This window comes from Brassica napus, chromosome A10, assembly GCF_020379485.1.
Source record: "Brassica napus cultivar Da-Ae chromosome A10, Da-Ae, whole genome shotgun sequence".
Classification (NCBI taxonomy): Eukaryota; Viridiplantae; Streptophyta; class Magnoliopsida; order Brassicales; family Brassicaceae; genus Brassica; species Brassica napus.
This window is the reverse complement of record NC_063443.1, coordinates 2,673,855-2,701,659: the sequence shown is the minus strand read 5'-3', so window position 1 is coordinate 2,701,659 and position 27,805 is coordinate 2,673,855. Positions and strand designations below refer to the sequence as shown.

General features: G+C 36.5%; 6 protein-coding genes and 1 pseudogene across 10 annotated transcripts; 3 read left to right on the top strand and 4 right to left on the bottom strand.

Moving 5' to 3' along the window:
- Nucleotides 1-220: 220 nt before the first annotated feature.
- LOC106363809 lies at nucleotides 221-800 on the top strand. Its single transcript, XM_048743489.1, has 2 exons — nucleotides 221-347; nucleotides 438-800. The coding sequence occupies exons 1-2, from the start codon at nucleotides 234-236 to the stop codon at nucleotides 786-788; spliced, it is 465 nt and encodes a 154-aa protein (XP_048599446.1). The 5' UTR covers nucleotides 221-233; the 3' UTR covers nucleotides 789-800.
- Nucleotides 801-5,128: 4,328 nt separating this feature from the next.
- LOC106427023 (pentatricopeptide repeat-containing protein At1g06270) lies at nucleotides 5,129-6,850 on the top strand. Its single transcript, XM_022693139.2, has 2 exons — nucleotides 5,129-5,474; nucleotides 5,602-6,850. The coding sequence occupies exon 2, from the start codon at nucleotides 5,665-5,667 to the stop codon at nucleotides 6,691-6,693; it is 1,029 nt and encodes a 342-aa protein (XP_022548860.1). The 5' UTR covers nucleotides 5,129-5,474; nucleotides 5,602-5,664; the 3' UTR covers nucleotides 6,694-6,850.
- A 587-nt stretch (nucleotides 6,851-7,437) lies between these two features.
- On the bottom strand, nucleotides 7,438-9,235 carry LOC106378904 (annotated as a pseudogene).
- Nucleotides 9,236-11,825: 2,590 nt separating this feature from the next.
- Nucleotides 11,826-13,201, bottom strand: LOC106427036 (ervatamin-B-like). The gene is made up of 2 exons (XM_048743486.1): nucleotides 12,731-13,201; nucleotides 11,826-12,648 (listed from the first exon to the last, which is right to left on the bottom strand). Exons 1-2 carry the CDS (start codon nucleotides 13,173-13,175, stop codon nucleotides 12,059-12,061), a joined length of 1,035 nt encoding a protein of 344 aa, XP_048599443.1. The 5' UTR covers nucleotides 13,176-13,201; the 3' UTR covers nucleotides 11,826-12,058.
- Nucleotides 13,202-14,595: 1,394 nt separating this feature from the next.
- LOC111201390 (phospholipase A1-IIalpha) lies at nucleotides 14,596-16,122 on the top strand. Its single transcript, XM_022693140.2, has 3 exons — nucleotides 14,596-14,994; nucleotides 15,073-15,430; nucleotides 15,505-16,122. Exons 1-3 carry the CDS (start codon nucleotides 14,759-14,761, stop codon nucleotides 16,117-16,119), a joined length of 1,209 nt encoding a protein of 402 aa, XP_022548861.2. The 5' UTR covers nucleotides 14,596-14,758; the 3' UTR covers nucleotides 16,120-16,122.
- Nucleotides 16,123-16,452: 330 nt separating this feature from the next.
- Nucleotides 16,453-20,172, bottom strand: LOC106401563 (transcription factor GTE4). 4 transcript variants are annotated; one of them, XR_007317444.1, is made up of 6 exons: nucleotides 20,026-20,172; nucleotides 17,608-19,927; nucleotides 17,464-17,512; nucleotides 17,261-17,371; nucleotides 17,035-17,168; nucleotides 16,453-16,842 (listed from the first exon to the last, which is right to left on the bottom strand). XR_007317444.1 is itself a non-coding variant. In XM_048743484.1 (5 exons), the coding sequence occupies exons 1-4, from the start codon at nucleotides 19,639-19,641 to the stop codon at nucleotides 17,122-17,124; spliced, it is 2,241 nt and encodes a 746-aa protein (XP_048599441.1). In that variant the 5' UTR covers nucleotides 19,642-20,074; the 3' UTR covers nucleotides 16,453-16,842; nucleotides 17,084-17,121. The 4 variants fall into 4 exon arrangements, 2 of the variants coding, with proteins under 2 accessions (XP_048599441.1, XP_048599442.1); XR_007317443.1 differs by having other exon boundaries at nucleotides 17,608-20,074; XM_048743484.1 differs by having other exon boundaries at nucleotides 17,084-17,168; nucleotides 17,608-20,074.
- A 126-nt stretch (nucleotides 20,173-20,298) lies between these two features.
- LOC106427025 (CLAVATA3/ESR (CLE)-related protein 3-like) lies at nucleotides 20,299-26,821 on the bottom strand. 2 transcript variants are annotated; one of them, XM_048743488.1, is made up of 4 exons: nucleotides 26,364-26,821; nucleotides 26,110-26,236; nucleotides 25,754-26,030; nucleotides 20,299-25,670 (listed from the first exon to the last, which is right to left on the bottom strand). In XM_048743488.1, the coding sequence occupies exon 4, from the start codon at nucleotides 23,238-23,240 to the stop codon at nucleotides 22,899-22,901; it is 342 nt and encodes a 113-aa protein (XP_048599445.1). In that variant the 5' UTR covers nucleotides 23,241-25,670; nucleotides 25,754-26,030; nucleotides 26,110-26,236; nucleotides 26,364-26,821; the 3' UTR covers nucleotides 20,299-22,898. The 2 variants fall into 2 exon arrangements, with proteins under 2 accessions (XP_048599445.1, XP_048599444.1); XM_048743487.1 differs by having other exon boundaries at nucleotides 20,299-26,030; nucleotides 26,364-26,794.
- Between the last annotated feature and the right edge of the window lie 984 nt (nucleotides 26,822-27,805).

Sequence of the window (27,805 nt, the reverse complement as noted above, 5' to 3'; positions counted from 1 at the left end):
AGGCACATCAAACCATACGACTCCGGTGGCTGATCAAAATGAAGTAACTATCCGAAATGTTTTACGCAATCTTAGTGACTACTCTACTCCGCCACGGTCGACTCGGATGAGTCAGTTAATATGTTTGAATAATTTTAAGACTCGGACCTTCGTATTGCGTTACATGTTATTAATTTTGTCATTTAATTGTCCATGTTCGTTTAAACAAATAGGATGAGAACCGGACTCCAACAATGAAGGATAATCATGGATCCGGATATGAGTGTGTTACTCCGGTACCGCCGAACGGAGCCCAGTCAGCCAATAGCGAGAGTCGTGCTAGGCAAAGTTCGTTTCAACAACGATTGGTAAGATTGTTTAAATTTACTTATAGATTTCTCATATTCTTACAATTTCATACTTTTCTATATTACTTACTATCCCTGTTTATTATTAAGGAGTTACATAAAAGGAAAGCACATAATGTAGAGGAGGAACCTTCATTCTCGCTTGGTCTTACTCAAGAAGAACAGAGTGTGGGTATAGTTAATGTTTCGGTACGCGAGGATGAATTCGCGGATCTTGTGCCTCCTATACATGTAGCTGACAACATAGAAGAAAGGCAATTATGTCGCAAGAGCAAGAGGCAGAAGACGGTTCCGTCAGGGCTTCTTGAAACATACCAGTGTGGTCCTCATTTACTGTCACGGTTGAGAGAATATCGGAAGTTCATTTTCTTATTGGATGATATGTCTGCTATGGAAAGGAAGTTTGAAAAACTGTCATCAGACGTAAAGAGGAATTTGTAAGTATTTTAATTTTTTTAACAAAATATAGCAGTAATAATTGTATTAGAAAATTTAGTTAATCTCAACAAAACTGATTTTGAGTTTTTAACAATAAACGAAATCAACGGAAATGAATGATAAAACTAAAAAAATTACATTGTATGCATAACTAAACAACATCATTTAGGCTAAAAACAAATATAAAGGAAAATATAATGAAATGAATTCCCGCCCTACGGGCGCGTCGTAGTAATAGTAAAAAAAAAAAAGCGTTCGAAAGTTACATTTTTTTAGGAATAAAAAAACTAAAAAATAGATGAGTGGTTGAACCGAGCAGTTTCCGGTTAAACGTAAACCAACCTATTGAATACATCTGCCGGTTAGTTTTAAAACCACGTAAAACCTCAAACACGAGAGAAGCGTGTTAATTGCTGCTAGTCTACCTTGAAGAGATTTCTTCCTCATCGTTCTTCAAAGCATCGTTCTCAAATCTGTGAACGACGCATTGGATTGATGATTATCAGTGGTTCGGATTAGCGTATCGTTATAGTTTGATCAGATTTCGGAACCTCAAGTCATTGTCTACACATTTGACTTTCTCCACATTTTACCGTCCAGTTGTTCGATGATATTCCCCTGTGAAGGAAAATCTCGATCCTTATAGCTTCGGTGCCGTTTATATATATATATATATATATATATATATATATATATATATATATATGTTAAATGGAACGAAGTTGATTTAACTAAAAACCATTTGAAACATTTCATATATGTAATCACGATCTTATTAAAGTGGATAAAATTTATTTAAATGTTAAAAGATATTATTTGGTTGCTATATAATAGGGGATAGTTAATAATATTTAGTTGTATACAATAGGTTAGATTAAAAAATAAATAAGTGCAATAATCTTGTATAAGTAGATTTTTTAGGATTCTTTCTCTTTTAATAGTATTGACTAGTTTCACACACTCTCTCACTTTTTTCTCTTTCTATCTCGATCTATCTTTTTTTTACAAAACTAATTTCCCTTTTTCTTTTGGTTATTTCATAAATAACCCCATAAATTTAACATTCTTTAAAAAAAAAATTACCGCATACTGCAGTGAGAGATGGTTTAAAGATTGAAGGATTTATCTTTTTTTGAAGTTTAAGTTTTGCTACTTTTTACGAGTGTGCATTAAATTATGGACGTTTAACGGTGTTAGAGCCAGCCATAAATAATAGCAAAAAACTGAAAAAGTGTTCGATTTTTTTTTTGATCAAACTAACTGAAAAAAGGGCTTATTTGCTGAATAACCTAAATCATAAGTGAAATAAAGTGCATGCTTATGATTTTGACATAATTAAGTAAGTAACAATTATACCTCTTTTGATCCGGTTCTAACCCTCTCTTGAACAAGTAGCAGGTGAAAGGAAGAAGGTAACTCCACATCACTTAAATTAAATATGGCTAATAATAAGGCCACATCACACACATACAAACCACATAAACCAAATTAAATAAGGCCACATCATACACATACAAACCACATATGTTTTATTGTTTCAGTAAATATATAGAGGATAATAGAAAAATAATAGTTTGATAAATAATGTAGTCCATTCATTTGTGTAAATATAATGATGTTGTTCTCCATTAAAGAATAAATGTTGACAAATGTGTAGATGATGTAATATGGTAAAGTTACAATATATTGCGTACTATTCCTTAAAAATTTGAATATCTCTAATCTAATCTGGATATGTCAACCTACATTCAAGATATAAACAATTTCTCATGTTTTCAAATATCAAATATACCCAGGTTCATACCACTATACTATATGGTGGATATAGTATAGTACGTTTACAGTGTACTGTGAAATAACTTTAGTAGTAAGGTTATATGGATGTTTAATTACTATATTATTGGATAGAATAGACTGACACTACGACATGGATGAGTTCATATCACTAATACAAGTAACGGAGCAACGAGGGTGGTTATTGAAACCCCCACCCAGATGATAACACTAAACTCTAACCTGGAAATGTCAACCCACATCCGACATATAAACAGTTTTCCCCGTTTTGAAATAATGACATTAACCAGGTTCATAATACTATACTACACGGTGGATATAGTATAGTACTTTTAGAGTGTACGAGGAACTAAACTTAGTTCTCGTTCAATAATTCAGAGGACTTTAGTAGCAAGGTTATATGAATGTTCTATTATTCAATTATTGAATAGAATAGACTGACGGGTTCATATCACTAAAATCTAAACTCTAATTACTAAACCCTAACTCAAATATAAACCCTAAACCCAAATATAAACACAAAACCCAAATAGAATGGAACAAAATAAATAACATGGTACATATAAGTGAAACTATAAAATATCGATGATTGCATGAAAGAAGTTAATGATCACCCCAACCATACCTCCTCACCTTCTAAATACTAAACCCTAAATTATAGGCACTAAACCCTAATCCAAATATAACCTAAACCCTAAACCTAAATAAATAGATTAAGCTAAATCCTAATCAAGGAAGTATAAAACCAAATAGAATGTATATAATATGGTTTATTATACCCAAACCTTTACTTAGTAAATCTAAACCCTAGGCAGAAACCTATAAACCCAAATACAATCTATAAATTGTTTTTCAATATTAAACACTTGAAAGCACATTTACTTGAAATAAATAGATTAAGCTAAACCCTAATCAAGAAAATATAAACCCAAATAGAATATATATAATATGGTTTACTATACTCAAACATTTACTTAGTAAATCTAAACCCTAAACTCTAATCACTAAACCCTAACTCAAATATAAACCCTAAACCCAAATATAAACACAAAACCCAAATAGAATGGAACAAAAATAAATAACATAGTATATATTGGTGAAACTATAAAATATCTATGATTGCATGAAAGAAGTTAATGCTCACCCCAACCATACCCCCTCACCTTCTAAATACTAAACCTTACATTCTAATCACTAAACCCTAATCCAAATATACCCTAAACCTAAATAAATAGATTAAGCTAAACCCTAATCAAAGAAATATAAACCCAAATAGAATGTATATAATATGGTTTACTATACCCAAACCTTTACTTAGTAAATCTAAACCCTATGCAGGAACCTATAAACCCAAATACAATCTATACATTGTTTTCCAATATTTAACACTTGAAATCACATTTACTTGGTTAGCATATTGCATATCTTATATTCCATATAGTCTAAGTAGTATACTTAACGAATGTTCCAAATAATCAAATTTGTCCAACACTCGAAAAATGAATTTCATATTACAATCAATCACACAAATTGACAAAGAAGAGACCTATCAAATTTAACAACATGATATATTATTACATTTTTAAGGAGTAGTATAGAAATATGTCTCAAATAGTATGGTAACCGTACATAAGTAGCTACACTTAAAAATATATACTATACTATTCATTTCACCAAATATAGTATAGACGGTGAATTCATCTTTTTCAATTCTTCTTTTTTTAGACAGGCTGATACACATTCATTTCGTTCACCACCATATAGAGATCATCTTCATCTCCTCTCTTTTTCCCGACACGATGATGCTTTAACTGATTCGCCGTCGTTGTTCTTCACCACTAGATCTGTAAAACAAAATCAAAAACAAAAACAGAGTATGTAAACAAAATCATGATTGTGAGAATCAATTGATTTAAGAAAAAAAAAAGGAGAAAAAAAAAGAAAAAGATTTTTTGTGTGCTTACCGTCTACGCTTTCATCGTTGTCTGTTCTTCACCACTAGATCTTTAAAACAAAAACAGAAAAGAAAACAGAAAAAAAACAGAGTATGAAAACAAAAGCATGATTGTGAGAATCAATTGATTTTAAAAAAAAAAATGAAAGAGTTGTTGTGTGTACTCACCGTCTTCGTTAGAACAATTGATTGTTCTTTTGGTGAAGTATTGAAAGAGAAGAATTATGTGACAGAAGAAAATGTATGATTTTTTTGATAATCTGAAGAAGAAAGAGAAACACTGGAATGAGATGGTGGAGTACAGACGTGGAGGTGGTGGTGATGGATTAGAAGATGTGCTAAAAGTTTTTTATATTTTTTTTAATTATTTTTGTTAGCAGGTTTCACCGGTTGGTTGCAAGGGTAATATGGCAATAATCTATAATGTGTATAGTGTATATTGAAAAAACAGGGTTTTTAGTTAGTGAATGAATTATAATTTGTTTGATTGATGTAGGATGCAATTTCCCCTGAAAAAAGTGTTCGAAAGTTATATTTTTTTGAGGAAAAATAGATGAGTGGTTGAACCGAGCAGTTTACGGTTAAAAGTAAACCAACCTATTGAATATATCCACCGGTTAGTTTTAAAACCCAACACGAGAGAAAAGCGTGTTAATTGCCAGTCTACTTTGAAGAGAATCCTTCCTCATCGTTCTTCAAATCTGTGAACGACGCATTAGATTGATGATGATTCGTATTAGCGGTTCGTGATTTACTACCCAGTTCGATCAGATTTCGGAATCTCAAGTGATTGTCAACTCATTTGACTTTCTCCACATTTCGCCGTCCAGTTGTTCGATGATATTCCCCTGTGAAGTAAAATATCGTTCCTCCTCGATCCTATTATAGCTTCCTGATTATTCTTCCTGGGTTTAGCTTGGAACCTTCCAAAACGCATTCAGGTATGACTCTCCCGATTTACATGAAACATACTTTTGTCTTTCTGAGGATCTAACTGAACAGTTATCATCATCACTGAGAGTTTTGAATTGATTAGTCGAATGATTGTATGTGTTCTTTATGCTCCAGGTTTTGATTTTAAGATGTCAAGTTGATGACTTTACAGTCAAATCAGATCTCTGGTGTTACGTAATGGCATATCGTTTCACACATTTGCGAAAGCCTCTTGCTTATTCTCCCTCCCGCAGCATCCCCTTTTCTCGGCAAGTCTCTTCCTTTGAAGCCGTTGAGAAGGCTATCAAATGCGCCGTCGAAACAAAAGAGTATCTCCAGATCCCTCACCTCGTTGTCTCGCTCAAAGAGCCTTACCAGAACTCAAAGCTCTTCTCTTTCCTCTCTGCTTTCCACCATCATCATAGAATCAGAGTCATCGACGAAATCCTCCAGAGTTTCGTGCCCGTGAGGCCTCGTTCTCTCCCCAAGATTGTCTACTCCAGCCTCCTCACTTACTGCCTTCAGAGCTCAGATCCACTTCCTTTGTCCTTTGCGATTCTACAGCGTACTCTTCGTTCCGGCTGTCTTCCTAATACTCAGACTCACCTCCTTCTGTCTGACGCTTGGCTTGAACGGCGAGGAAGAGGATCTCAGTCTGTTGTGGAGATTATTAATGAGATGAAGTTGATTGGGTATAGTCCTGATACTGGGACATGCAACTATTTAGTGTCATCACTCTGTGCTGTTGATAAGTTGGATGAGGCGGTTAGAGTTGTTGAGGAAATGGGTGGAGCTGGTTGTATACCTGATGTAGAAAGTTACGGTGCGGTGATTAGTTCAATGTGTTTGGCTAGAAAGACCAGCGATGTGGTGAAGATTGTCAAGGAGATGGTGAGCAAAGCTGGAATATCTCCGCGGAAAGGGATGCTGACAAAAGTGGCAGCAGCTTTGAGAGCCAACAGGGAAATCTGGAAAGCCATAGAGATGATTGAGTTTGTCGAAAGCCGAGATTACCCTGTGGAATTTGAGACTTATGAGGTGTTAGTAGAGGGTTGCCTAGAGGTTAGGGAATACATTTTGGCAGGGAAGATGGTGATGAGAATGACTGATAAAGGGTTCATACCGTATATCAAGGTTAGGCAAAAAGTGGTCGAGCGTCTGATTGGCATTGGTGAATGGAAGCTTGCCTGTACTGTTAGACAAAGACTTGCCGAGATGAGGTCTTAGGCACTTCATGTACTCATCAGATTGGTGCTAAAATTTTGTAAGAGTAGCTACTGTTACGATACTGTAATGGAATTCAATTCATACCCCGAACTTGGGAATATTATGTTGTTTCTTGTAAAACAGATTTTGTTTAATAGCAGAGATACGTTTGTCTCCATATCGTTTATGTATTGTGCGCTTCATCTGCAAGCTCCTGAAAGCTGTTGTAGAGTATGGCCCTGTTTGTTCGTACATCTGGAAGCAGTGCCGTCCCGGTAAATTTGGTGGCCTAAAGCATATTTATATACAACTAGTGGTATTCCGGCGCTACGCGCCGGGTTCATATTTTTTTATTCTTTAATGAATTCAATCATTTGCTTATAGAAATAACAGTTTTTGCATATCTTCTTGATGTTTAGTAATTAAGTTTGGGGGATCAACTTGGGGTTCCGTTTGCCAAGCTAATTTATCAATACGTTTGTGCTGTTTATTAATTTAACAATTTTATTTGTTTTGTTTGGTTATTTGTAGGTTTTATTTAAAAATTAAGCTACTGTTTTATGCATTTGTATTTAGCTGGATTTTTCTATGGTATGTGCATGTGATACTAAGAATGTTGCACTCAGACAGTTTGTACCGGCTACTTATGTATTATAGCTACTATATGTGGCTTCGTATGTCATTTGGGGGTCTTAGTTATGGCTTAGCTTAGGTTGGTTTTTTTTTTGACTGACACAATTGAAAAAGAGTTGTCCAAAAAAAAAAACACAATGAAAAAAGTTGCGATAGTAGTTAAAGTGAAAACAGAAGCAAAAGCTCAAGTAAAAAAAAACAGAAAAATTTCTAGGGAAAACTGAAACAATAGCAATGTACCAACAATCCCAAAGAAAAGTAAAAATTTATAAATATTAATTAGAATCTATATATTCGATTTGAAAATGAGTAAAATTTAATTAGACTTGTAAATATATATAAGATTTGCGAATCAATTAAATTGCATAAATGATTGACACCCTTAAACTCTTGATAAAAATAAAGTAAAAATCAAAATTGAGCAGCAAACATATGCAGAGTCGCTCTATGTAGAGATTTTCCATGGATCCATTTTTAACTCTTGAAATAGATTTAAAAAAAAAACATAAGTTTCAGAACTGATAAGCAAACTTAAGCAGCATGTTGGCCAGCGAGCCTCTTCGTGGCTTCTTCAATGATGGTAAGCTTAACACCCTTAACCTTGCGAAAACACCCACGGCTTTCACCCTTTGCCTAGCGTGAATTCCTCAACCTTGTTGCAAACTCATGTCCTGTTGAGTCTCGGATGTGGATAGTTTCAAAGCTTCACTTATGCTTCACACTGTTTTTAATCACACTAACACGCCCTCTGTTTGTACCTCCAGCCACCATGACAACATTGCCGACAGCAAACTTGATGAACTCAACAATCTTGTTCTCCTCCATGTCGATCTTAATGGTGTCATTACTAATGTGCGACCATCGTATGTGTTCAGGAAAGGGATGCCCTTTTGTTCGAACTGTATAGTTCGAACCTTAACAGAGCTTAAACTGTAAGAAAAGAAACAAATCTTGTTGGTACACATACATGTCAAGCATTAGTCTAAATTATGACAAGAGCAAGAGAGATCAAAACCTTAGCTTCCTCGTCCCTGATGGAGTGAACACGGAAACGTCCCTTGGTATTATAGAGAAGACGGAAGTTCTCGTAGCAGAAGATATACAAATGCACCACCAAGTTTGTCAAGCATCCAATGTTTAGGAGCACTGAGCCTCTTCATATGCTTATTTAAACCTCTCTCCTGTGTAATAACTAATAACCGAACATAACATAGAGCAGTACAAATGATATAGCCAGTGATAGATGTTCCATTAAGATCTAAGTAAGCCAGATCTAAGGAATAATATCCACTAAATGATCCCAACACCAAAGCCTTCTAAAAGTCTTCCCTGTAAAGGAAAGAAGTATCCTACAAAACCAGTATGATGTAAGGCCAATCTAACATTTTCAGAATGAAGTCAAATAAAGATACTGGAAAACAACAGACACTCACTTTTGCAAATGATATGCAAAGCCAACCAGCAATCATCAGAGACTGTCCAAGAAAACACACAGTTAAAGGGTTGAGTAAAGCAAGGAAGATGTCACTGATCAAGATTCAAAACAGAGTAATTTAAAACTCGAAAACTAAACAATACCCCTTTTCGTCCAATATAACACATGGACAAGAGATCGAAGTCAGGAAAATAATAAACCAGACAGTTCTAGACAGAAAGATCGGTTAATTGCCTCACATACAGTTAAACTGAGATCTTTCGTGATTGCAGCTTTTGTTGGAGAAGAATAATCACACTGGACCCAAGCGATACAATCAGTCACAACTTTCTACAAATGGAAAATAAATAAGTTGAAAGGGTTGGATTTTCTTCTTACAGTGAAACCGAATTGAATATAACCAAGAGCAGCGATCAGAACACATGCAAAAACATAGATAGAGCTGTTTCTGATAACTTGAGACGAACACATCGTACTCGACTCTCTTGAACCCATCTGGTACCAACTCCCTGTGAGTACGAAAGGTCATCCCAGGGCCTCACTCTACACTCTTAATCGTAATCTATATATTAGCTTCAAGCTTTAGCTTCAAGGCCTGAAAGAAAACTCTTTTGGACTTTCTTGTTGGTATAGAGGATCTAGAAACTGGGTTTACGATGACAAAGCTTGGATATGAACAGATTAAGAGATGCCGTCTTATATAGAAAACCAATGAAATCACTTAAATGATTGGATTAATGTAAATGAAAACGGAAACTGGAAACGTCAAAGAAACGTTGGGATATGGTGAGTCCCGAAGGGGCACGGCGACGCCTCTTCGAACATGTATTGAAAGAAGCCCTTAATAAATCCTGGTTTAGTATGAGAAACAAAGTAGTGGGCCGCTGAATGACACTCAGAAACCGAAGCCCACTGAAACACAATAGAACATTGATCGAAGAATGTATGCCACGTGGCAAAAAATGCCCCATGCATATTGATGATGTGGCTTAATAAGGAGAGACCCAAGTCTCCTTTATTATATAAGATATCATATATTTATACAATATAAATAAATAAATAAATATATATTATATTTTCTATTTGAAATATAAAATGATATAGTAGGTTAGTTATGTCAGATTAATATCAGATAATTAATAGATACTTTAGTAAAATAAAAACCACTAGTTTGTTTGAATTATTATTATTGTAATCCTAAATAACACAAAAAATAGAAACACATAGATAACAAATAAATTATTTCAACTAAAAGAGGTTGTTTTAAAAAAAAATATATCAAACTAAGAGAGAAATGCACATGTAAAAAAAAAAAGAAGGAAACATTACGAGTTAACATAAACCATAACGTTGAAGGTGCAAACTCCAACTCAAACAAAAAGTAAAAATAATATTTTTAACCACTTGACCATAATCATTTTTCAAAAAAAATGTGGCCTCTAAAATTGTAAAAAAAATTTGTGGCCTAAAGCTATTGCCTCACTGGCCTTATGGCAGGGACGGCCCTGTCTGGAAGATGCATCCAGATGTCTTATCCAGATGTTTCATTTGGGTGTTGTTTGTTTCTTCATTTCGTGCATGCATCCAGATGAATCATCTGAATGCATCTATGTTCGTTTTTTTAAATTGCATTTGCATCCAGATGGATTTGTTAATAAAATGACTAAAATGTTTTTTTTATGTTTCGGCGGAAAAATAGCATTTTTACGGTAAATATGTTTTTATGGGTTTGGCGGAAAATACGTTTTTGTGATTTTGGCGGAAAAATACGTTGTGCGGTTTTGGCAGAAAATGTGTTTTTGACGAAAAACTGCGTTTTGCGTTTTGACAGGAAAAGTTTTTTTGCGATTTTGGCGGGAATTTTCCGGTTTTGTCAAGAAATGTGTTTTTCGGTTTTGGCAGGAAAATGCGTTTTGCGTTTTTCAGGGTTTTGGTGGAAAACTGCATTTTCCGGTTTTTGCGGGAAAATACGTTTCTAGTTTTGGCAGGAAAATCCGTTTTTCGGTTTTGGCGGAAAAATATGTTTTCCGGTTTTGGCAGGAAAATGTGTTTTGTGGTTCTGGCGGGAACATTTGTTTTTTCCGTTTTGGCGGGAAGGTGCGTTTTTCCGGTTTTAGTGGGTACGTGTGTTTTTCTGGTTTTTGCGGGAAAATGCATTTTCCGGTTTTGGCGGAAAATGTGTTTTCCGGTTTTGGCAGAAAAATGTGTTTTCCGGTTTTGGCGGGAAAATGTGTTTTCCGGTTTTGGCGGGAAAATGCATTTTTCCGGTTTTGCGGGAAAATTGTGTTTTCCGATTTTGACGAGAAAATGCTTTTTTTTTTGTGGTTTTGGCCAGAAAATGCATTATTCCGGTTTTGACGAAAATATGTTTTTTTGCGGTTTTGGCCAGAAAATGCATTATTTCGGTTTTGACCGAAAAGTGTGTTTTTATGGAAATATGTGTTTTACATTTTTTGAGAAAAACGCATTTTGCGGTTTTGGCGGAAAAGTGTGTTATTCAGTTTTTGCGAGAAAATGTGTTTTCAGTTTATGCGGGAAAATGTATTTTTCGATTCTGGCGGAAAAATGTATTTTTCGATTCTGGCGGAAAAATGTTTGCAAAAAAAAAATAGAATTTACGATTTGAAAATAATATTTGATTTTAAAAGGTCATTTTTGTCATTTATCATTTTGGACTGAACAAAATGCATATGCATCCAGATGCACCATCAAGACTCACCTTCAATTGGACGAGAATTTGAGATGAGTTTTTAAAAATTCAGTTGGGTGATCCATCTAAATGTAGCATTATAATGCACAAAACGAACATCGATCTGCATCTTCACCCAGATGCATAAGAACCTTGTTTTGTTCAATATCAGTAGTCTCAATGCCAAGTTTATTGTTATAAGAAGCAGGTCCTCAAATGGATTACCTGGATGAGCAAACGAACAGCACCTATCTGTAGTGTCGAGTGTGCATATAACAGTGTGGAAATAGTGATGCATGAGAACCTTGTTTTGTTCAATATCAGTAGTCTCAATGCCAAGTTTATTGTTATAAGAAGCAGGTTCTCAAACAGGATGCTTCTAGGAGAAAGTATCAATGGTTCAAGGGAATCTCTTGTGATTTAATGGCCAGGTATTACATCCAGACTAAATACATGTTTCTATTATAATCGCATCTTATCTTTGGAATCCTGTAAACAGCACCCTGGTTCTCAATTATCTCTAGTACATTATTTCACTATGTAATTATTTTAGCTGCGCTATTGCAGATTGTCACAGAAATTTTTCATATTAATTCTTTGTTAACGAAATAGAAAAGGCTCTTGAGGACTCACTGCAGGGGATAGCTTGCAAGCATAGTAATACCACATTTACCCGTCTCTTTACGATAACCTCGTTCCATCCGTATGTAGCCTTCTTCACCCCAACCAGTTCCCCATGTATTCTTTACGATCCAATACTTTTCGCCCGCTTCCTCTCCATATCCAACAACAGTCACTGCATGGTTGAGACTTGATCCGCAGTAACCTGTGAAAACACCAGAAGAGTAGAACTGAAAGATAAACCCATCAGCGTCAATTCCAACTGATACTGGTTGTTGAGCAGCAGCGACTTCTAGGCTCGCCTCGTTCGGGGCTACCTTTTCGTATCCTGTAATCGTAACGATTTTATTTTGGGATTTTTCTTGGTCGCAGCCGGTACCATCTGTGGCTGTGTATGGGTAGTCGTCCAGGGCGACGAGTCCACCATTGGCTATGAGGTATTCATATGCCGTTTCCATTAATCCACCACTACAGCCTTTGTTGTAACTTCCGGTGTCGCAATCTATGAGTTGTTGTTCTGAGAGAGGTATTAAATTCCCTGTTTTTATCTTGGTGATGCCTTCAATAGCTGCAACCGTAGCGAAAGCCCAGCAACCTCCTGTACAAAATGCAACGAGATTGTCAACAGTTGTGTATGAATGTTATCTTTCGAATGGGATCCTAAGAGCATAATGTCATACCGCATCTTCCTTGATCTCTAATGGGAGTCACAGCACCTTCTTTCCTCCAGTCCACAGCGTCCGGAACATTGCCTGATGCTGATGGGTCACAACTATGGTTGCTGTGTAACCTCGAGGAAGACGTGTTTAACCCGAGGAAATGGGCCTTAAACTCGGAGTTGGTCATGTCCGCAAATCTGTTCTCCGCTAACTTAAAGGGCAAGTGGAGGGAGTTGATGTAGTCAATGAACTGGAGATTAGACTGGAATATCCCAAACCTGAACATCCACTCATCCTTTCCTCCATATGATTTTCCGTGGTATTGAAGCCACTTCCCAAACTGCTTCTTTAGGGTGTTGTGTGGGTTGTACACAGAAGAACTGACGGAACGCAGCCTTGAAGCTATAAGCACAAAGCAAATCAAAACGACGAGGGTCAGGTTAGAATTTCTAAGTTCATTCAGCATCTTTGTTTGTTTTGGAGTTTGGAAAATGAGTTTGGTTTCTGGTATATAAGCCTCAGTCCCGTGGCTGCTTTCTTTGTCACAGGTTTAGCGTTTTGTTGCAGTTTCAATGAAACAAGTTTCCTTCTGTCTCACTCCTGATAATATGCAGAGATACGTAGGTCAAGGGTTTGTTATAGAATTTGGTTTCTTTTGGTCTAGTTACGGTACAAAATCGCATCGTCTTTTTGGATACAATGTATATTTTTTTTTCATTCATCTTACGGATAGGTTTCTATTCTGGATTCATGAGTGATCTAGTAGCGCAGGTGAAATGAAAGTGAGAGCACATGAATTATCTTCTCCGTTTTCAAGAAAATAAGATATTAAAAAGGTCGGCTGATGTACATATGTTTATGTGATTCATGTATAGGCCTGTTCTGTTTCTCCAGAAGATATACTTGTCCCATGGAAACTGAAATTTTCTCTTCTTTACATTTTGCAGGAAGTATGCTCCTGGAGCACTGGCACACTATGTGGTTGACAATTCATGGCCTCTTTCTTTGTCATTTCTCTGGATAAAATACAAATTTCGACCCAAGTTGGTTCAGCTTCTTGAGCTTCGGAAAAACATGCTGTTGGAAAAAAATTTCAACCAAGTGGGAAGTTTGAGGCTGCCATGTCTTTTAACGTTCAAGAAGTTATCGTCCAGGTACTTAATACTTGTTGTAGCATTTGTAAATCTTACCAGTATATTCCTAGTTAGTTTGACACTTAGTTTTCGTTGATTGCATATGGTTAAAGATAGTGCGAATATGTGGTTGGAGATTCGGTTGAAGCTGCTTGCAGTCAAAGGAAAAGGAAAGAAGTATCTTGAGGATGGATTGAGCACTTGGTTTGGCTCAAGAATATAGATATGAAGGGTTGTAGATTTTTATTTTGAGTATCTCTACTTGATTTCATTATAAAAAACAGGTGCACTAGATGTAATAGGAGTTTTGATTGAATAAATTTTACATTCATTCAAAAAAAAAAAAGAATATGTGGTTGGAATCAAGTTCATGACAGTGCCTCTTGAAGCCTCCTTAGGTTCCTGAAAAATGATTGCGTCCCTTCAGATGTGACATGAATATGCACCTACTCGTTCCTTCAGAAAGAGAAGAGACAGATACTGTTCAGTAAGAATACTGTGGATGATTAGCTGAATTGTGAATGATTCTCCTATAGTTAGGAAAGGCTCATCAAATGCTGAACTAATTATTCTTCTGGATTGGTTTCTTCTGGACAGATGTGTTTCAGCTCGGTTAAACCGAATCAGGTTAGACAGACATTGATAAAAATGTCCCTTTAATTAATTTAATTTCTGTGTAACTAACAATACATGATTTAAGCGTTGATTTAACCGTCAATACCATCAATATTAGACCTTGAAAGTTGCCTAACTCTTTATATTTTATCCTTTTAAACTGTTGTAACATGCGTACACTTAACAAAGACTTAAAACCGGCACTATATATGTGAAGGGCCATGCATTAAGGACCAATTCCTTCACACAAAGGAACAATGTTACCATCCAGAAAAAGCAGGGAAAAAAACTAAAGGCAAGCATGTTGGGAGCCATAGCCAAGAGGTGGAAAGTTCTAAGCGGCCAAAACAAATGGAAAGGCCTCCTTGACCCACTTGACCCAGACCTTCGTCGCTACATCATTCACTACGGCGAGATGGCTCAGGTTGGTTACGACGCCTTTAACTGGGACCGTAAGTCCTTATACGCCGGTGATTGTTATTACTCTAAGAGCCAAATCTTTGCTCGAACTGGCTACCTTAAAGCCAACCCTTTCAGGTATTATTACTTCCCACAAAAATCACAAAATGTGTCATTCATCTTTGTTTTCGACCATCCAAAATGTCACATTCTTAGGTACAATGTGACCAAGTACATCTACGCAACGGCTTCTTTAAACCTACCAATCTGTTTCATCGTCAAGTCTTTGTCAAAGGAAGCCTCGCGCGTGCAGACTAACTGGATTGGTTACGTAGCCGTGGCTACAGACGAGGGCAAGGCGCTGTTAGGGAGGAGAGACATTGTTGTAGCTTGGAGAGGAACTCTTCAGCCATATGAATGGGCTAACGACTTCGATTTCCCACTTGAGTCAGGTGTCAAAGTTTTCCCTGTATTCGACTCCAAGATCGTGCCTCGTATTGGAAGTGGCTGGCTCGATGTCTACACCTCTTCTGATGCTAAGTCGCCTTATGACACTACTAGCGCACGAGAACAGGTCGTCACAGCAACCTTTCTTCCATTTCTTGTCCTCTCTCTTAATGGTACTGTGTCTTTGTTTTTTGGTTTCAGGTACAAGGAGAGCTCAAGAGATTGTTAGATGTTTACAAGAACGAGGAAGTGAGCATCACTTTCACAGGCCATAGCTTGGGCGGAGTAATGTCAACTCTAGCAGCTGCAGATCTTGTCAATGGCAAGAAAAACACGATCAGTGCAGGACTTGAAAGAAAGCAAGTTCCCATCACAGTTTTTGCATTTGGGTGTCCTCGGATTGGGGACCAAGACTTCGTGAAAATCGTCGACTCACTAAAACAACTAAACATCCTAAGAATAGTCAATGTTCCGGATGTGGCACCACATTATCCACTCTTGCTGTATGCAGAAGTAGGCCAGGAGCTCCAGATCAATACACTGAACTCGACTTACCTGAAAAGGTCTCTAAACTTTAGGAACTATCATAACCTGGAGATATACCTGCACGGCATGGCGGGGATGCAAGACAAAGCGGGGCTGTTTAAGCTGGTGATTGGTCGGGATATTTCATTGGTCAATAAAGGTTTAGATGCTCTGAAAGACGAGTTCTTAGTGCCTAGTACCTGGAGGTGTCTTGCAAACAAAGGGATGGTTCAAAAGGATGATGGCACATGGCAGCTGGATGTCCACAGGAAAGATCATGATGATGATTGACCCCTCAAACTAGAAAAACCGGCTACAAGAGGTTTACCTATACGAGTTTAGTTGCAAAAACTTATAAAATGTTCCACACAATATGTTTGTTTGTACACCTAATTTTTCTAGTTTCGTGTGTGTGTGTCCCATCTCGTAGATAAATCTTGTATTTCTCAACTTAAAATTACGTTACATTTTTATAGAAAAGTCCACAGCTCTCTTTAATTAGGTAATTGTTATGCTGTAGATTGATTCCTGTGGTAATTTTAACCAACATATCCAGTGGGTGCGCTTTGTAAATTTACGTTAGATCGAGTCAGAACGATACTTTAGAAGCTACGAGAAAACGAATGTCACAAGCTTACAAATACACTAGACATCAAGAATCTGTTGTGATGATATTTTCTGGTACAAAAGCCCTAACTAAAACAAACATGAACCTAGTCAACCGAACTAAACTGCTCAAGACCAGAGAAGAACAGAGAGGGGCAAAGATATACAAAAGTGCCGAAACAGACCAGACCAACCCTCCTACGGTTACATCTAAAAGTAGAGACAGCCACATCAACCTACCAATTCTAAAAACGAAAATCAAAAATATATTTATTCTATGAATACAATACAATCTTTCCTTCCAAACCCAACTACTGTGTAATATTTCTGCCTCAAGCCTGTACGTCACATCATCCTTAACCTCTCATATGCTCTTCTAACGCTGTCTTCCCCATCTTTTTAAACGCCCTGTTTCACCATGCATTAAAGTAAAACCATCAGATTTGGTTATATGATCAGAAACCCTCAGGCATAAAGCCATAAGCAAGCAAACATTATCAACTAACTAGTAACTACCCTCCCAATATGGACCAGATGTGAACAAGAGCAATCACATACACAAATGTTAGAACAATGCCAAAATAGAGACAAGGAAGATACCGTTGAAAAGATTCCATTAACACATGTGCTATCCAGGAAACACATGTACCTTACATTTTTGTCAACACCAAATCTCTTGTCCAGTCTCTAAGTCTGATCTGATCCAGATGACGAAGAGCTATCGCTGTCCGAATCTGCAGACCAAACACAGAGGGGGGTTAGTCACAAAAATCAAAACAGCACCAAGGTAATATATTAGATAGATAGCTCAAAGAAAAGCATGTACCACTAGAAGAGCTGGAACTACTGGAAGAGCTGCTTGAACTACTTGATCTGCTTGTCTCATTGTTTTGCTTCTCCACTTGAGAAGGTAATGGTGTAGGGAGTGTCTTTTTAGCTGATAAGAACAAGCAGAAAGAATTATAATCCAAAGTAGTTCACACCAAAAGGGAAGTGGTAACACAAAAATGGCTGGCTCTGCAAAATTACCTGTGTTGCCACCCTCCCTAGAAAACTCACGTGCCACTGGTGCTGGAGCCTGCAATAAAGGAAAATATATATATATATGAAGATGAGCATACAAATTAATTAAAAAGGACAGAGGAATAGAATTCTCAGGCGATCTACAAATACCATATGTTGTTGGCCATTCCTCTCGGCCTCTGCTCTAGCTTGATTCGCTAGCTCAGCTTTTCTCTTTTTCTTGCTCAAACCCTTTTTGTAGTTGATTACAAATCTGTCCAACTCCCACAGGGTCTCCGGATCAACACTATCTATATCGACTTCAATTTCTTCATCCTGTAGCTTCACAGCAGTGTTCCTCTTGTTCACAATTTGCACAATTGCATCTAGTTTGTCTGGAGGCAAATTCTGCAAATGACCACTAAGCTTCTGCTTCTCTTCATACGTCATATCCCTTTTATTTGGTTCGTTTGCCTTTGGCTTCTTCAGAGCAGGTGTCCTTCCAGAAGGTGTTGTGCTGGTCGGTGTTCTGCCAGGCGTTGTTGTTGGTTTTGGATGCTGCAAGTCAGGATGATGACTACTCCAGTCTGCTCTATCTATTGTATTCCTCACATTAATAGGTGGTGGTGGCATCGTAGGACCCAGTCTAGACCTCATTGTAGAAGCTGGAAGATTCATCTCATAACCAGTGACAAATCTCATTTGACGATTATAGTCTGCCTCTATGACAGCCCATCTCTCCTCAAACATCTGTAATAGCACTTGCGCCATGATATGGACATCCTGTCCCGGTGGATTGTAAGTCATGGCATTGTGGAAAGTAAGTCTAACATCCTCTGCAAATTCTCTTGGTGACTCGTACACATTTCTTGTTAATGCAGACTTGACCGTTCCCAAATCCATAGGGTGCTCGATAATGGTAAAGTAATCATGCAAACCTAGAGCCTTCACATCTACAGGAGCATTGAACACCCAACCATGCTTATGCTTCATCAGCCTTTCAAGTAGAGCACTGCAATTCTTGAAGACTTTAGACCCTGCACCAAAACCATGACCAACCTCTCCTCCGTGCTTCTTTGCACTTGATTTTGATTTCTTGTTACTCTCTGTGGGTGGCAACTTGTCACCAAGTAAAAACTCTGAAGTTCTATAAAACTGATTTGCCTTGGGTGTTCTTTTCTCTTTCTCCACATGCTCACTGAACCCCTGAGTATTCTCTAACACGGATATACTTAGTTGATTTAAAGGCCTTGGTGTTCTGATGACCTCACGAGGAAGTCCAGCTGACGCAAAACCTGAGAGAATCCTTCCTCCTCCGTTAGTAATACCAGTGCTAGCCAAGAGACGAGAGTCGTCATACGCACCAATCTCGCCCTCTTTATCCTCTATCCTCTTTACCAGACCTCTGACCACGTTAAGCTGATCTTCAAGCTTCTTCCTAATCTCCTCTTTCTGTTGCTTCGATTTGGAGGCTACGTGTATCTTTATGCGTCCATCTACGCCCTCCTCCATTGGCATGCTTTCACCAGCAGAATCAGAGGTAAGCCCTGCTGTCTGTTGGGCATCTCTTTCCGGATGGTTTTCAGGATAAGCTTCTTTTACTCCATCCACCACGTTTTCAGAAGATACTTCAATGGGATTCTTGTCAACAACAACAGTATTGACATCTTCCACAGATAGAGTTTCAGAAGGTGCATCAATAGCCTTCTTGTCAACAACCACGGTAGTAACATCCTCTTCCTGGGCAAGGCTTTCAGAAGGTTCCTTTATAGAGTTCTCATCGACAACCACTGTATTGACATCATCTTGAGTTTTGTGGCTTTGAGAGGGTACTTCCACAGACTTCTCACCTACAGTAGTGTTCGCATCATCCTGAACCAAAGGACCTGGTACAGATTGAATAACGCTCTTATCAGCAGCGGCCAAACTGACATCATCATGAGGCTTATCAATCACTTTGTCAGAAGGTGCTTCAGTTGAGTCTTCCCGCGACTTGGTCTCAAGAGCAGTCTTTTCTACAGCTATAGGATCCGAAGACTCTGGAGCTACAGTTTCAGGAGGATTCAGACGATTGTTTGCTTTCCCAATTTCATCGGTGGCAAAGGCAAAGAAAGGTGACTGTTTCCTCTGACCTTTACCTTTCCTAGTGTAAACTCTAATGCTCTGCTTCTCTCTTCCTCCATCGTTAACAGGCTCCGAAGCCATACATGAACTAAATTTAACGCCTTTCTTCACTTCTCTAGTTTAAGTCTAGCAGAAACCCCTCGAATCAGAAGGACCAATATCATCCACCGTGAAAAGCCGCCCGAGAAACCCTAATTTCAAGGCGGAACCTTTCTTTCTTCCGATCGATTCAGAGAGTGTGTAAACTTTCTTTCGATCCACTTTAAGGTTGCAGAGATGAATTCGAGTAGATTGCAGAGTGAATAAGAATCCCCCACGGCGACAATTAGGTCATTCGAATCTCTGAGCTCCGAGATCGACACAAAACCTTGGGGACAAAGGAGAAAGACTCTGAGTGAAGAAGAAGGTATGTGTGTGTGGGGGGGGGATATTGATCTTAAAGAGGTGAATCGGAGAAAGCTTTACCTGCGATTTTGGAGAGAGAGAGAAGGCGCCGCAGAGACGACAACAACAACCAGCGTTTGAGATTTGATTTTTCCTTACCCGACCCGGATTTTTTAGGGTTGGGCCGACATCAAATCAATTTGACCCAAAATAGCATCTTTTAAGCCCTCTATATCATAAACTTATTAGGAAAAAAAAAAGAGGAGAAACGATTATATATCTTTTTTTTTTTTTTTTCTAAAATGGTGCTTTAAAATAGGTTCGTAATATTCCAATTGACATTTTCATTTATGAATAAAATATATATTCAAATTGTGGTATGTTTTGCCGTCAATTTTAAATAGTACTGTGAATCATCCAACAATAATAGTTTCAAAATCATTTGATATGTAAAATCATTTAGTTTAGATATAAGATTTAGTGTCAACTAGTGTTGTGGTTCCTATTTAGATTAAATTTTGAAGACTTTAATATATATATATATATGTTTGTCAATGTTAAATAATGCTGACAGTCTTCACTATGTACTTGTGGGTCTCAAAAATTCATAAACATTTTTTTTTTGTCGACAACATTACAAACTTATATAAACTGTGTAAACTACACCGGGAGATATTGGTCCATGTGAACGACGAAAGACAGCTGTTTTCTGGCACTGCGTGCTAGACTATCCGCCTTTTTATTTTGCGTCCTTGGTACATGTATTATCTCTGAATATGTAAAACTCTCTTTCAGATTCCTGATGTCTTCCAAATAACTTGCAAAAGCTGGTCATTCTTCTGGTTCTGAAACCATCTTCACCAATTGAGAACAGTCCGTTGCGAACGTAACCTGAAATTGTCTTAAGTTTCTCATACATTCCATTGCCCATAGTAACGCCTCGAACTCTGCATGCAGAGGAGAGAGAGACGCTCTTACATTCCTAGCTCCCATCAGACCCACAAATCCAACTAAAGTACTGAACTAGCCCTGATCAGAGAACATATCCCCCTCTTTCCATGATCCATCTGTAAAACACCATCTGCCGGGAATCGACGGAGGAAGCGTAACTTGAGGCTCTGCTCCCATCTTCTGATCTTTCTGCAACTGGGCATCAACCCAGAGTGTTGATTCCGTCTCAGCCAATTTAAGAGTATCCCTAGGATCTATCTCCAGATTACTATAAACCTTATTATTTCTTCATTTCCAAATGTACCAAAGTATCCATGCAAATTGATTATCTTCCATAGGTGGACCGACTCTCCAGAATAGATGATCCATATTTATAAATAAAGAATATGTCGGAAAAATAGCTTGATTTGTTGGGATCTTTGACAGAGCCCACACCTGAATAGCTGGAGGGCACTCAAAAAACACATGGTTAATCGATTCCTCCTCTGCTCCACATCTTGCACAACATATCTCCCCTTGCATCCCTCTTGCCTGCAAATTCTTCTTGGCTGCTATACATCCTGAGATCAGTTGCCAAAGAAAATGTTTCATCTTTGGTGGACACCGGATTTTCCAGCAAAAAGCCTTTAGAACATCAACCATAGGACCAATGAATGACGGTATTCTCTCCCTATCCGGGTAAATCCTCTCCACTTGATATCCTGATTTGACCGTAAATTTTCCATTATTTGTGAAATGCCATCTATTCCTATCTGCCATATGATGTCTACTCAAAGGAATATTTTCTATAATTTTCACATCCTATGGGTCCACCAATGTCCGAAGAACCTGTGAATTCCATCTTCGCGAAGTGGAATCAATAAGGGAATCCACTGTAAGGTCTGGAAACAAATTGTGTTGATTTTTATTGGCTGGTCTCGGGCGAGTGGTTGGGAGCCAAGGATCGTTCCATACTGATATAGAAGATCATGTTTCCACCCTTTTGATTAGTCATTTGCTTACCAGAGATCTAGCAGAGACAATACTCTTCCAGTCGTATGACGGAGAGTATGATCGAACCGGTTCAAGTGGTGAGGCATTCCTAAAATACTTACCCTTAAATACCCGAGAGAATAACGTGTGTGGCTTTTCTATTAGCCTCCATAACTGCTTACCGAGCATTGCTGTATTGAAATCAGTTATATCCTTAAAACCTAATCCCCCATCTTCCTTGCTAACACATACCTTATCCCAAGATTTCCAATGTAGTCATTTTGTGCTACCTACAGGACTCCACCAAAATTTTGCTACCGCACTCGTTAATTTTTTTGCCCCCCCCCCGTCATAAACATATTTTTTTCAAAAATTCAATTATGCAGGTAAATTCTCTCTAAAACCTACATATTATAGAGAAAATCTCACAAGACAGCAGATGAAGCTTAAATCTTAACATAGAGCCTCAAATAACCAAGACAATGCATATGAGATAATGTAACCAGCAACACATTAGTGGAAAGAGATAGAATTGTGCCATAAGAAAATTCTACATATGTTTATAGATCAAACAAGCTGCTTTTAGGTCACACATCTTTCAACTTTGAAGATTTAAGCTTGAATGTTTACAATCCGGTGTCAGTGAAATTAAACGCTACACCGTTAGAGCACCTTTAACGGTAGGTTATTAAGAAAGATTCTTAATATTAACTACTAAAAAAATAATAAAAAAAAACACACACAAAGAAGAAAGAGAATAGAAGTGGTCGAGGCGAAACAATGATGACAGGTTTGCAAACTAACCCGATAGATGTCAAATAACTAGAGATTCAATTAATTAAATGAAATGAAATGAAATACATTAATATAGTTAAAATAATATTATTTTTATTTTTTTTAGAAATCCACACAGTTTGTCCCCGATAATGTTGCTCTTACAGTTAAGTTCAAAAAGTTGTAATAATATTAAACTTCTCCAACAAAATCAAAAAGTTCAAAAAACACATGCAGAATTGTTGTCTCCTCCTTCGTTAGTGATGATTTGGGTCAGGACCACCGGGGCTGAGCCGCTTCGAGTCAAGAGTATTGCCGAAGACCACGCCTTCACCTTCTAATTTAGCATTCAGCTCTTTTAGCCTCTCAAAAAGCTCACTTCTAATCTTCATCACACGGCTTGAACCGGAAAGTCGCTCTTGTACGACCAAAGATCGACATTGGTGCACTGAGAGTAGTAGAAGAAAAACGAGACAACCCCATATATTGACACTTGCCATGTAGTATATGATGACTCTCTCTCTTAATGAAGCTAAGGTATATATAGTCTTTGAAGTGTTAATGCAATAAATTGATCTCTGTATAATAGACGCTAGCATCCATGGGTTTATATAGTTCAAGAACTAAGAGCATCATTAGTGATGAGAGATTGATTCATTAAGTCTCTCATTAATATAAAATCAATATTTTTAGTGTTATTTAATTTGAGAGACTTATGCTAATTTTGGACTTCCATTGGTGAGATACTCACTTAAAATTCTTATCAATATAGTATTACTAGGGCCGGCCCGCCCTACGGGCGGGATGATACTTTGAAAATTATGTAAATAATTAGAAGAAATATTCAATATAATTTTTATATTTTAAAATATACATATTAGTTAAATTCAGTATATGTTATTGTATTTGAAGACTAAATATATCTCATGCCGTATTGATAAGTACTTTTTTTTTTCATGGTGCCATCACATCATTTTTTAGTAATTTTCGGGAGCCGGATGAATCTAAAAGTATCGTGACGAAAGAGACGAACTTTTAATTATAGATTAAGTATATGTTTATTTGTAAAATTTATTATTAGGTCGGTTAATTATTGAGGTTAATTATTAGTTGTGTAAACCGTAAACAATAATATTAAAATATTGTAGCTTGACATGTTGGACATCTTAAATTTGATATAAACCAATCAAAGATGCATTGGTGGTGAAAGATATGATTGCATGGTACTTTGTTGAATTCTTTTTGCTTACAATATTGTTAATGAATACAACGCATAGTTCATCTTCTTTTTTAGGTGCGAGTGTCCTAATATATATATCTGAATCAATAATTACACAATATATCTGGATATTAGACGCACCTCATAAGTTGTTATATGATAAAAACTTTCATAACCACGGCATAAGTATCCAATTAAAAGTAAAATATAAGCTAAAATTAATAATATATATAAATTAATATTTTAAACCCAATAAAGCATTTGACTGAAATAAATAATATATAATGATCAAATCTTAGGGATTTTTATGTTTTTTCGTACTTAGTATATATTATGTGTTGAACTTGAAAAAATGACTATAAATTAATAAGCTACTTAGTTGACAACTGCTCTGATAAGTATTCTTTATTTGCGATATAGTATAAATTGTAAGCTAGTTTTATATATTTTTCTGCGTGGCTCGTATCTATCTGTAAGTTACATTGTATTTTTATACATACAATTTATTAGTAATATTTGTGAAAATTACATTCGGTTAGGCCCATTTAACTATATGTACCATTCGATAAGTATTCTTATTTCTTTTATTCGGTTTGGTTTTTAGAACTACTAATTATTACGTTTCGCTCATGTAATGTGAAATACATTGATTCATAATGTTTAATATCTGTAGTAAGTGAATTATTAGCTATTGTAGCTGTTGTATTCATCCATTGTAATTTAGTTTTTGGGGTCGTTTTGTTTAAATATATAATGTAATTTTTTTTTTATATATAATGTAATGTTTTATGTCCTGGTGGAATGAAGGCATCGCATCGTACTGTGAGAACCTATATAAATTATTTAATATTTCAGTTGGTTAATACATATTAATGGCTGCATGATAGTTCTCAAACTTAAGACAAAATAACAGATAGAAGTTTCAAGTGATGTATGCAAACCAGCGACAATATTCATGCAGAAAATGCAAAAAACTAAAAGGAAACTGAACGTAATAAGACGTGACTGAAAGGGAAAACGGAAAATAAATAAAAACGTAAAGCTTTGCTCTAGCCACGGTACACCAACTGCAAAAACTTCTCCATCTCCTTATAGTAAAAACATTTAGTGCATCTTTTCTGAAGTTCCTTGAGCTCGCATGCTCGTGGTGGCATGAGAAACATCATGCTCATGCCATTTGATTTCCTCTTAACGATCGGAACCTCACGCAACGACCGCTTCAGTTGCAGCCACAGCTTATCAACGGCGGCAGTGTTGTTTGTCCATTCGAAGATGTCTAAAATCTTCGTCCCTTCATCATGTCACATGCTAGTTAACATGTTTTCCATTGAGGGAGAGCTTGATCCAAAGAAAATTTAAAAGTATGCAATATTCAAACATATAATCATTATCGTAATAGAACTACTTTTAAAGCCAAATACATCTTCTCAGCAGGTAATTCACGTGTGGTGAAACCGAAATAAAGTAACTACAAACATATAATCCCACAACGTCACTAATGAAGAATATGAGACTCAAAGAATATAAACAGAAGCAAACATAAGACATAACCTCACAACCATTGTCCAAAGCAGTCCTACCACCTTAAGGGAAATGAGTTCCACCACCAAGGAATCTAAAAACGTCCATCTCATACTAAATCCATTTCTGAATAGCCTTCTACGGGGCATTAGCATAAGGCACATAATCTATACTCTTGGGCCAAGAGAGATGTGTAACATATGCTATAGGTGCTGGTATAAGGCAATGTAGTTTCTCACTCTCCCTAGGTTCCTGATTTTACCATCAGAAGAACTCGACTTCAACTGGTCTAAATAAACAAAAGAAACTCAGATCAGCTCAAGAGTACTCAGAACAGCAGATCAAGAGGACAAAGAGAGGGTGTTCATTTACGAAAGCATAACAACAACTGGAGATATGTGCTTTTTAGTGTGTTTCCTCCTACTGGAACCAGATGTTCGTCTGCATTGCTTCCCCCAGAAGTGGGCTGCTCAGCAGCGGCTGTTGCATCCCATACCCCAGGGTGGTTTGAGAGGATGTCATCACCTCCGATAATCTGGTCAATAGCTACTTTCTCACCATCTGAGCAGTTGCAGGCGTCACTGTCACTTGTTTCTTTGTCAAAGTAAGTATATATGTGCGTCAGAAATTGCATTTAGGAAAATCCAGCCTGCAAGTTGTAGGAGATCAATGAAAGGTGAAAATGACATTGCAAAAGTTGGCTGTGGAATTCAAATGAAGGAGGTTACCTCCCATGAACTTTTGGGGTTATTCCTGGTAGTGACATCAACTCAGGCTTCACATCCACGGCCAATAACTTCTGGTTAGGATGGTTGGCTTGAGCATAAAACAACACTCAGACAATTTGTTGTAGAACTGCAGTGAAGTGAAGTTACAGGTTAGAAGGAGTAGAAAAGATTAGCAAACACTAAGATGTAATGAAACATGAGAAGAATCAATCTCAAAATCATTACTGTAGATTTAAAAAAAAAACTCCAAATACCAAATTGCAAAGCTTCTCTAACTTAGATTCTTGTATCTTGTTTCTTCTTGTGGTTATAGTGAAGAAAGGAGGAAGTTCTGGGCACACTGAATCGATGGGATTAAACATGAACTCTTAACTCGGACTGTTTCAGATGGTGATAGAAAGCAGAAACGACATCGAGTCGCCGTCGAAAGATGTGGAGATACGGCATTTGTTTCTCTTCTGAAGCTGATTAGGGTTAGAGGCTTCTTCTGTTCGTTCAAACCGGCTACAAAACTAAGATCGACAGTCCAAAGGCCAGATACAGAACACCCAAAAAAAGCCCACTAATCTGAAGAATAAATGAAACGGCGCGTTTCCTGTGGGTTGACACGTGGCGGACGTACAGAAAGCGAATTTCCTATGTGGATGCTGATGTGGATGGCCTAGGAGAGATTCAAACTGTACTTTATATATAAAGATTATCTTCTCTATTAAAAGAGAAGTACCATTTTTATCTATTACAAAATAGTCATACTAGAAGTCTAGGTCCATATATTCAAATAATTTTTTTATTGTTTACATTAGTTTATTTAATGTATAACATTTCTAAATAATTATAAGGATATTAACAAATCTATTTTAACTATAAATTTAAATTTTAGTTTTAGGAATAACAAAATCTGTTGAGAAAAAAATCTAACAAAATATTTTTTTAAATTTAAATATTCTTTTAATTAATGCACTGATTAATTTCGAAATTAGTAGTATAATATTATTATAAATTAATTTTAATTAAATTTTTATTATAAACAAAATAATGAACTTTTTTGCTAATTTTATAAATTTTATAAGTATATTCTACATTATATTAAAATAGAAGTAATTAATGAATTACATATTAAAATTATGTTTTTTTTGAAAACATATTAAAATTATGTTGAATTGGTAAACCAATATATTTTGAAAAAAAACTTCAGTAAGATAAATAAATAAAATATTATTCACCATTTAAATTGACTAAAATATCATTCACCTTTTAAAATGATTAATATTAATAAATTATGTAATAATTTTTACAAAAAATAAAATTGTTAACATATGGTAAATTTTAATATTTAGAACTATATATCATCTGTTTAGTTATTTTTAAAATGACAACAATATATTATCATAAATTATTATATACAGATTAATATAAAATTTTATATTTATAAATGAAATGTTATCCGCACGGATGTGCGGGTTAAAATCTAGTTTTTGGTTATAGCTTCAAAGGATTTGAGATTTATTTTCTTGTAAGATCTGTGAAATTTGATGAAAATACAAATGGTTGGTTGGGATCCACATAGAAAAAAAGAAGTCGAAAAATGTGATGTAATATAAAATGAAGACAAGAGCTCGTTATAGTGCAAATATTCATATGAAGTTCTTTAAAATTTAATATTTAAATCTCAAATGTATTTTTAATATTTAGTAAT

Excerpts from the sequence above, each read along its gene's own strand:
- LOC106363809 (XM_048743489.1), top strand. The coding sequence starts at position 234 with ATGAAGGATAATCATGGATCCGGATATGAGTGTGTTACTCCGGTACCG. Across the intron at positions 348-437 it reads GTTCGTTTCAACAACGATTG|GAGTTACATAAAAGGAAAGC; the intron begins GTAAGATTGTTT and ends TTTATTATTAAG.
- LOC106427023 (XM_022693139.2), top strand. The coding sequence starts at position 5,665 with ATGGCATATCGTTTCACACATTTGCGAAAGCCTCTTGCTTATTCTCCC.
- LOC106427036 (XM_048743486.1), bottom strand. The coding sequence starts at position 13,175 with ATGCTGAATGAACTTAGAAATTCTAACCTGACCCTCGTCGTTTTGATT. Across the intron at positions 12,649-12,730 it reads TAGAGATCAAGGAAGATGCG|GAGGTTGCTGGGCTTTCGCT; the intron begins GTATGACATTAT and ends CATTTTGTACAG.
- LOC111201390 (XM_022693140.2), top strand. The coding sequence starts at position 14,759 with ATGTTGGGAGCCATAGCCAAGAGGTGGAAAGTTCTAAGCGGCCAAAAC. Across the intron at positions 14,995-15,072 it reads CTTAAAGCCAACCCTTTCAG|GTACAATGTGACCAAGTACA; the intron begins GTATTATTACTT and ends TCACATTCTTAG. Across the intron at positions 15,431-15,504 it reads CTACTAGCGCACGAGAACAG|GTACAAGGAGAGCTCAAGAG; the intron begins GTCGTCACAGCA and ends TTTTGGTTTCAG.
- LOC106401563 (XM_048743484.1), bottom strand. The coding sequence starts at position 19,641 with ATGGCTTCGGAGCCTGTTAACGATGGAGGAAGAGAGAAGCAGAGCATT. Across the intron at positions 17,513-17,607 it reads GGAATGGCCAACAACATATG|GCTCCAGCACCAGTGGCACG; the intron begins GTATTTGTAGAT and ends CCTTTATTGCAG. Across the intron at positions 17,169-17,260 it reads TAGTTCCAGCTCTTCTAGTG|ATTCGGACAGCGATAGCTCT; the intron begins GTACATGCTTTT and ends TTTGGTCTGCAG.
- LOC106427025 (XM_048743488.1), bottom strand. The coding sequence starts at position 23,240 with ATGCTAGCGTCTATTATACAGAGATCAATTTATTGCATTAACACTTCA.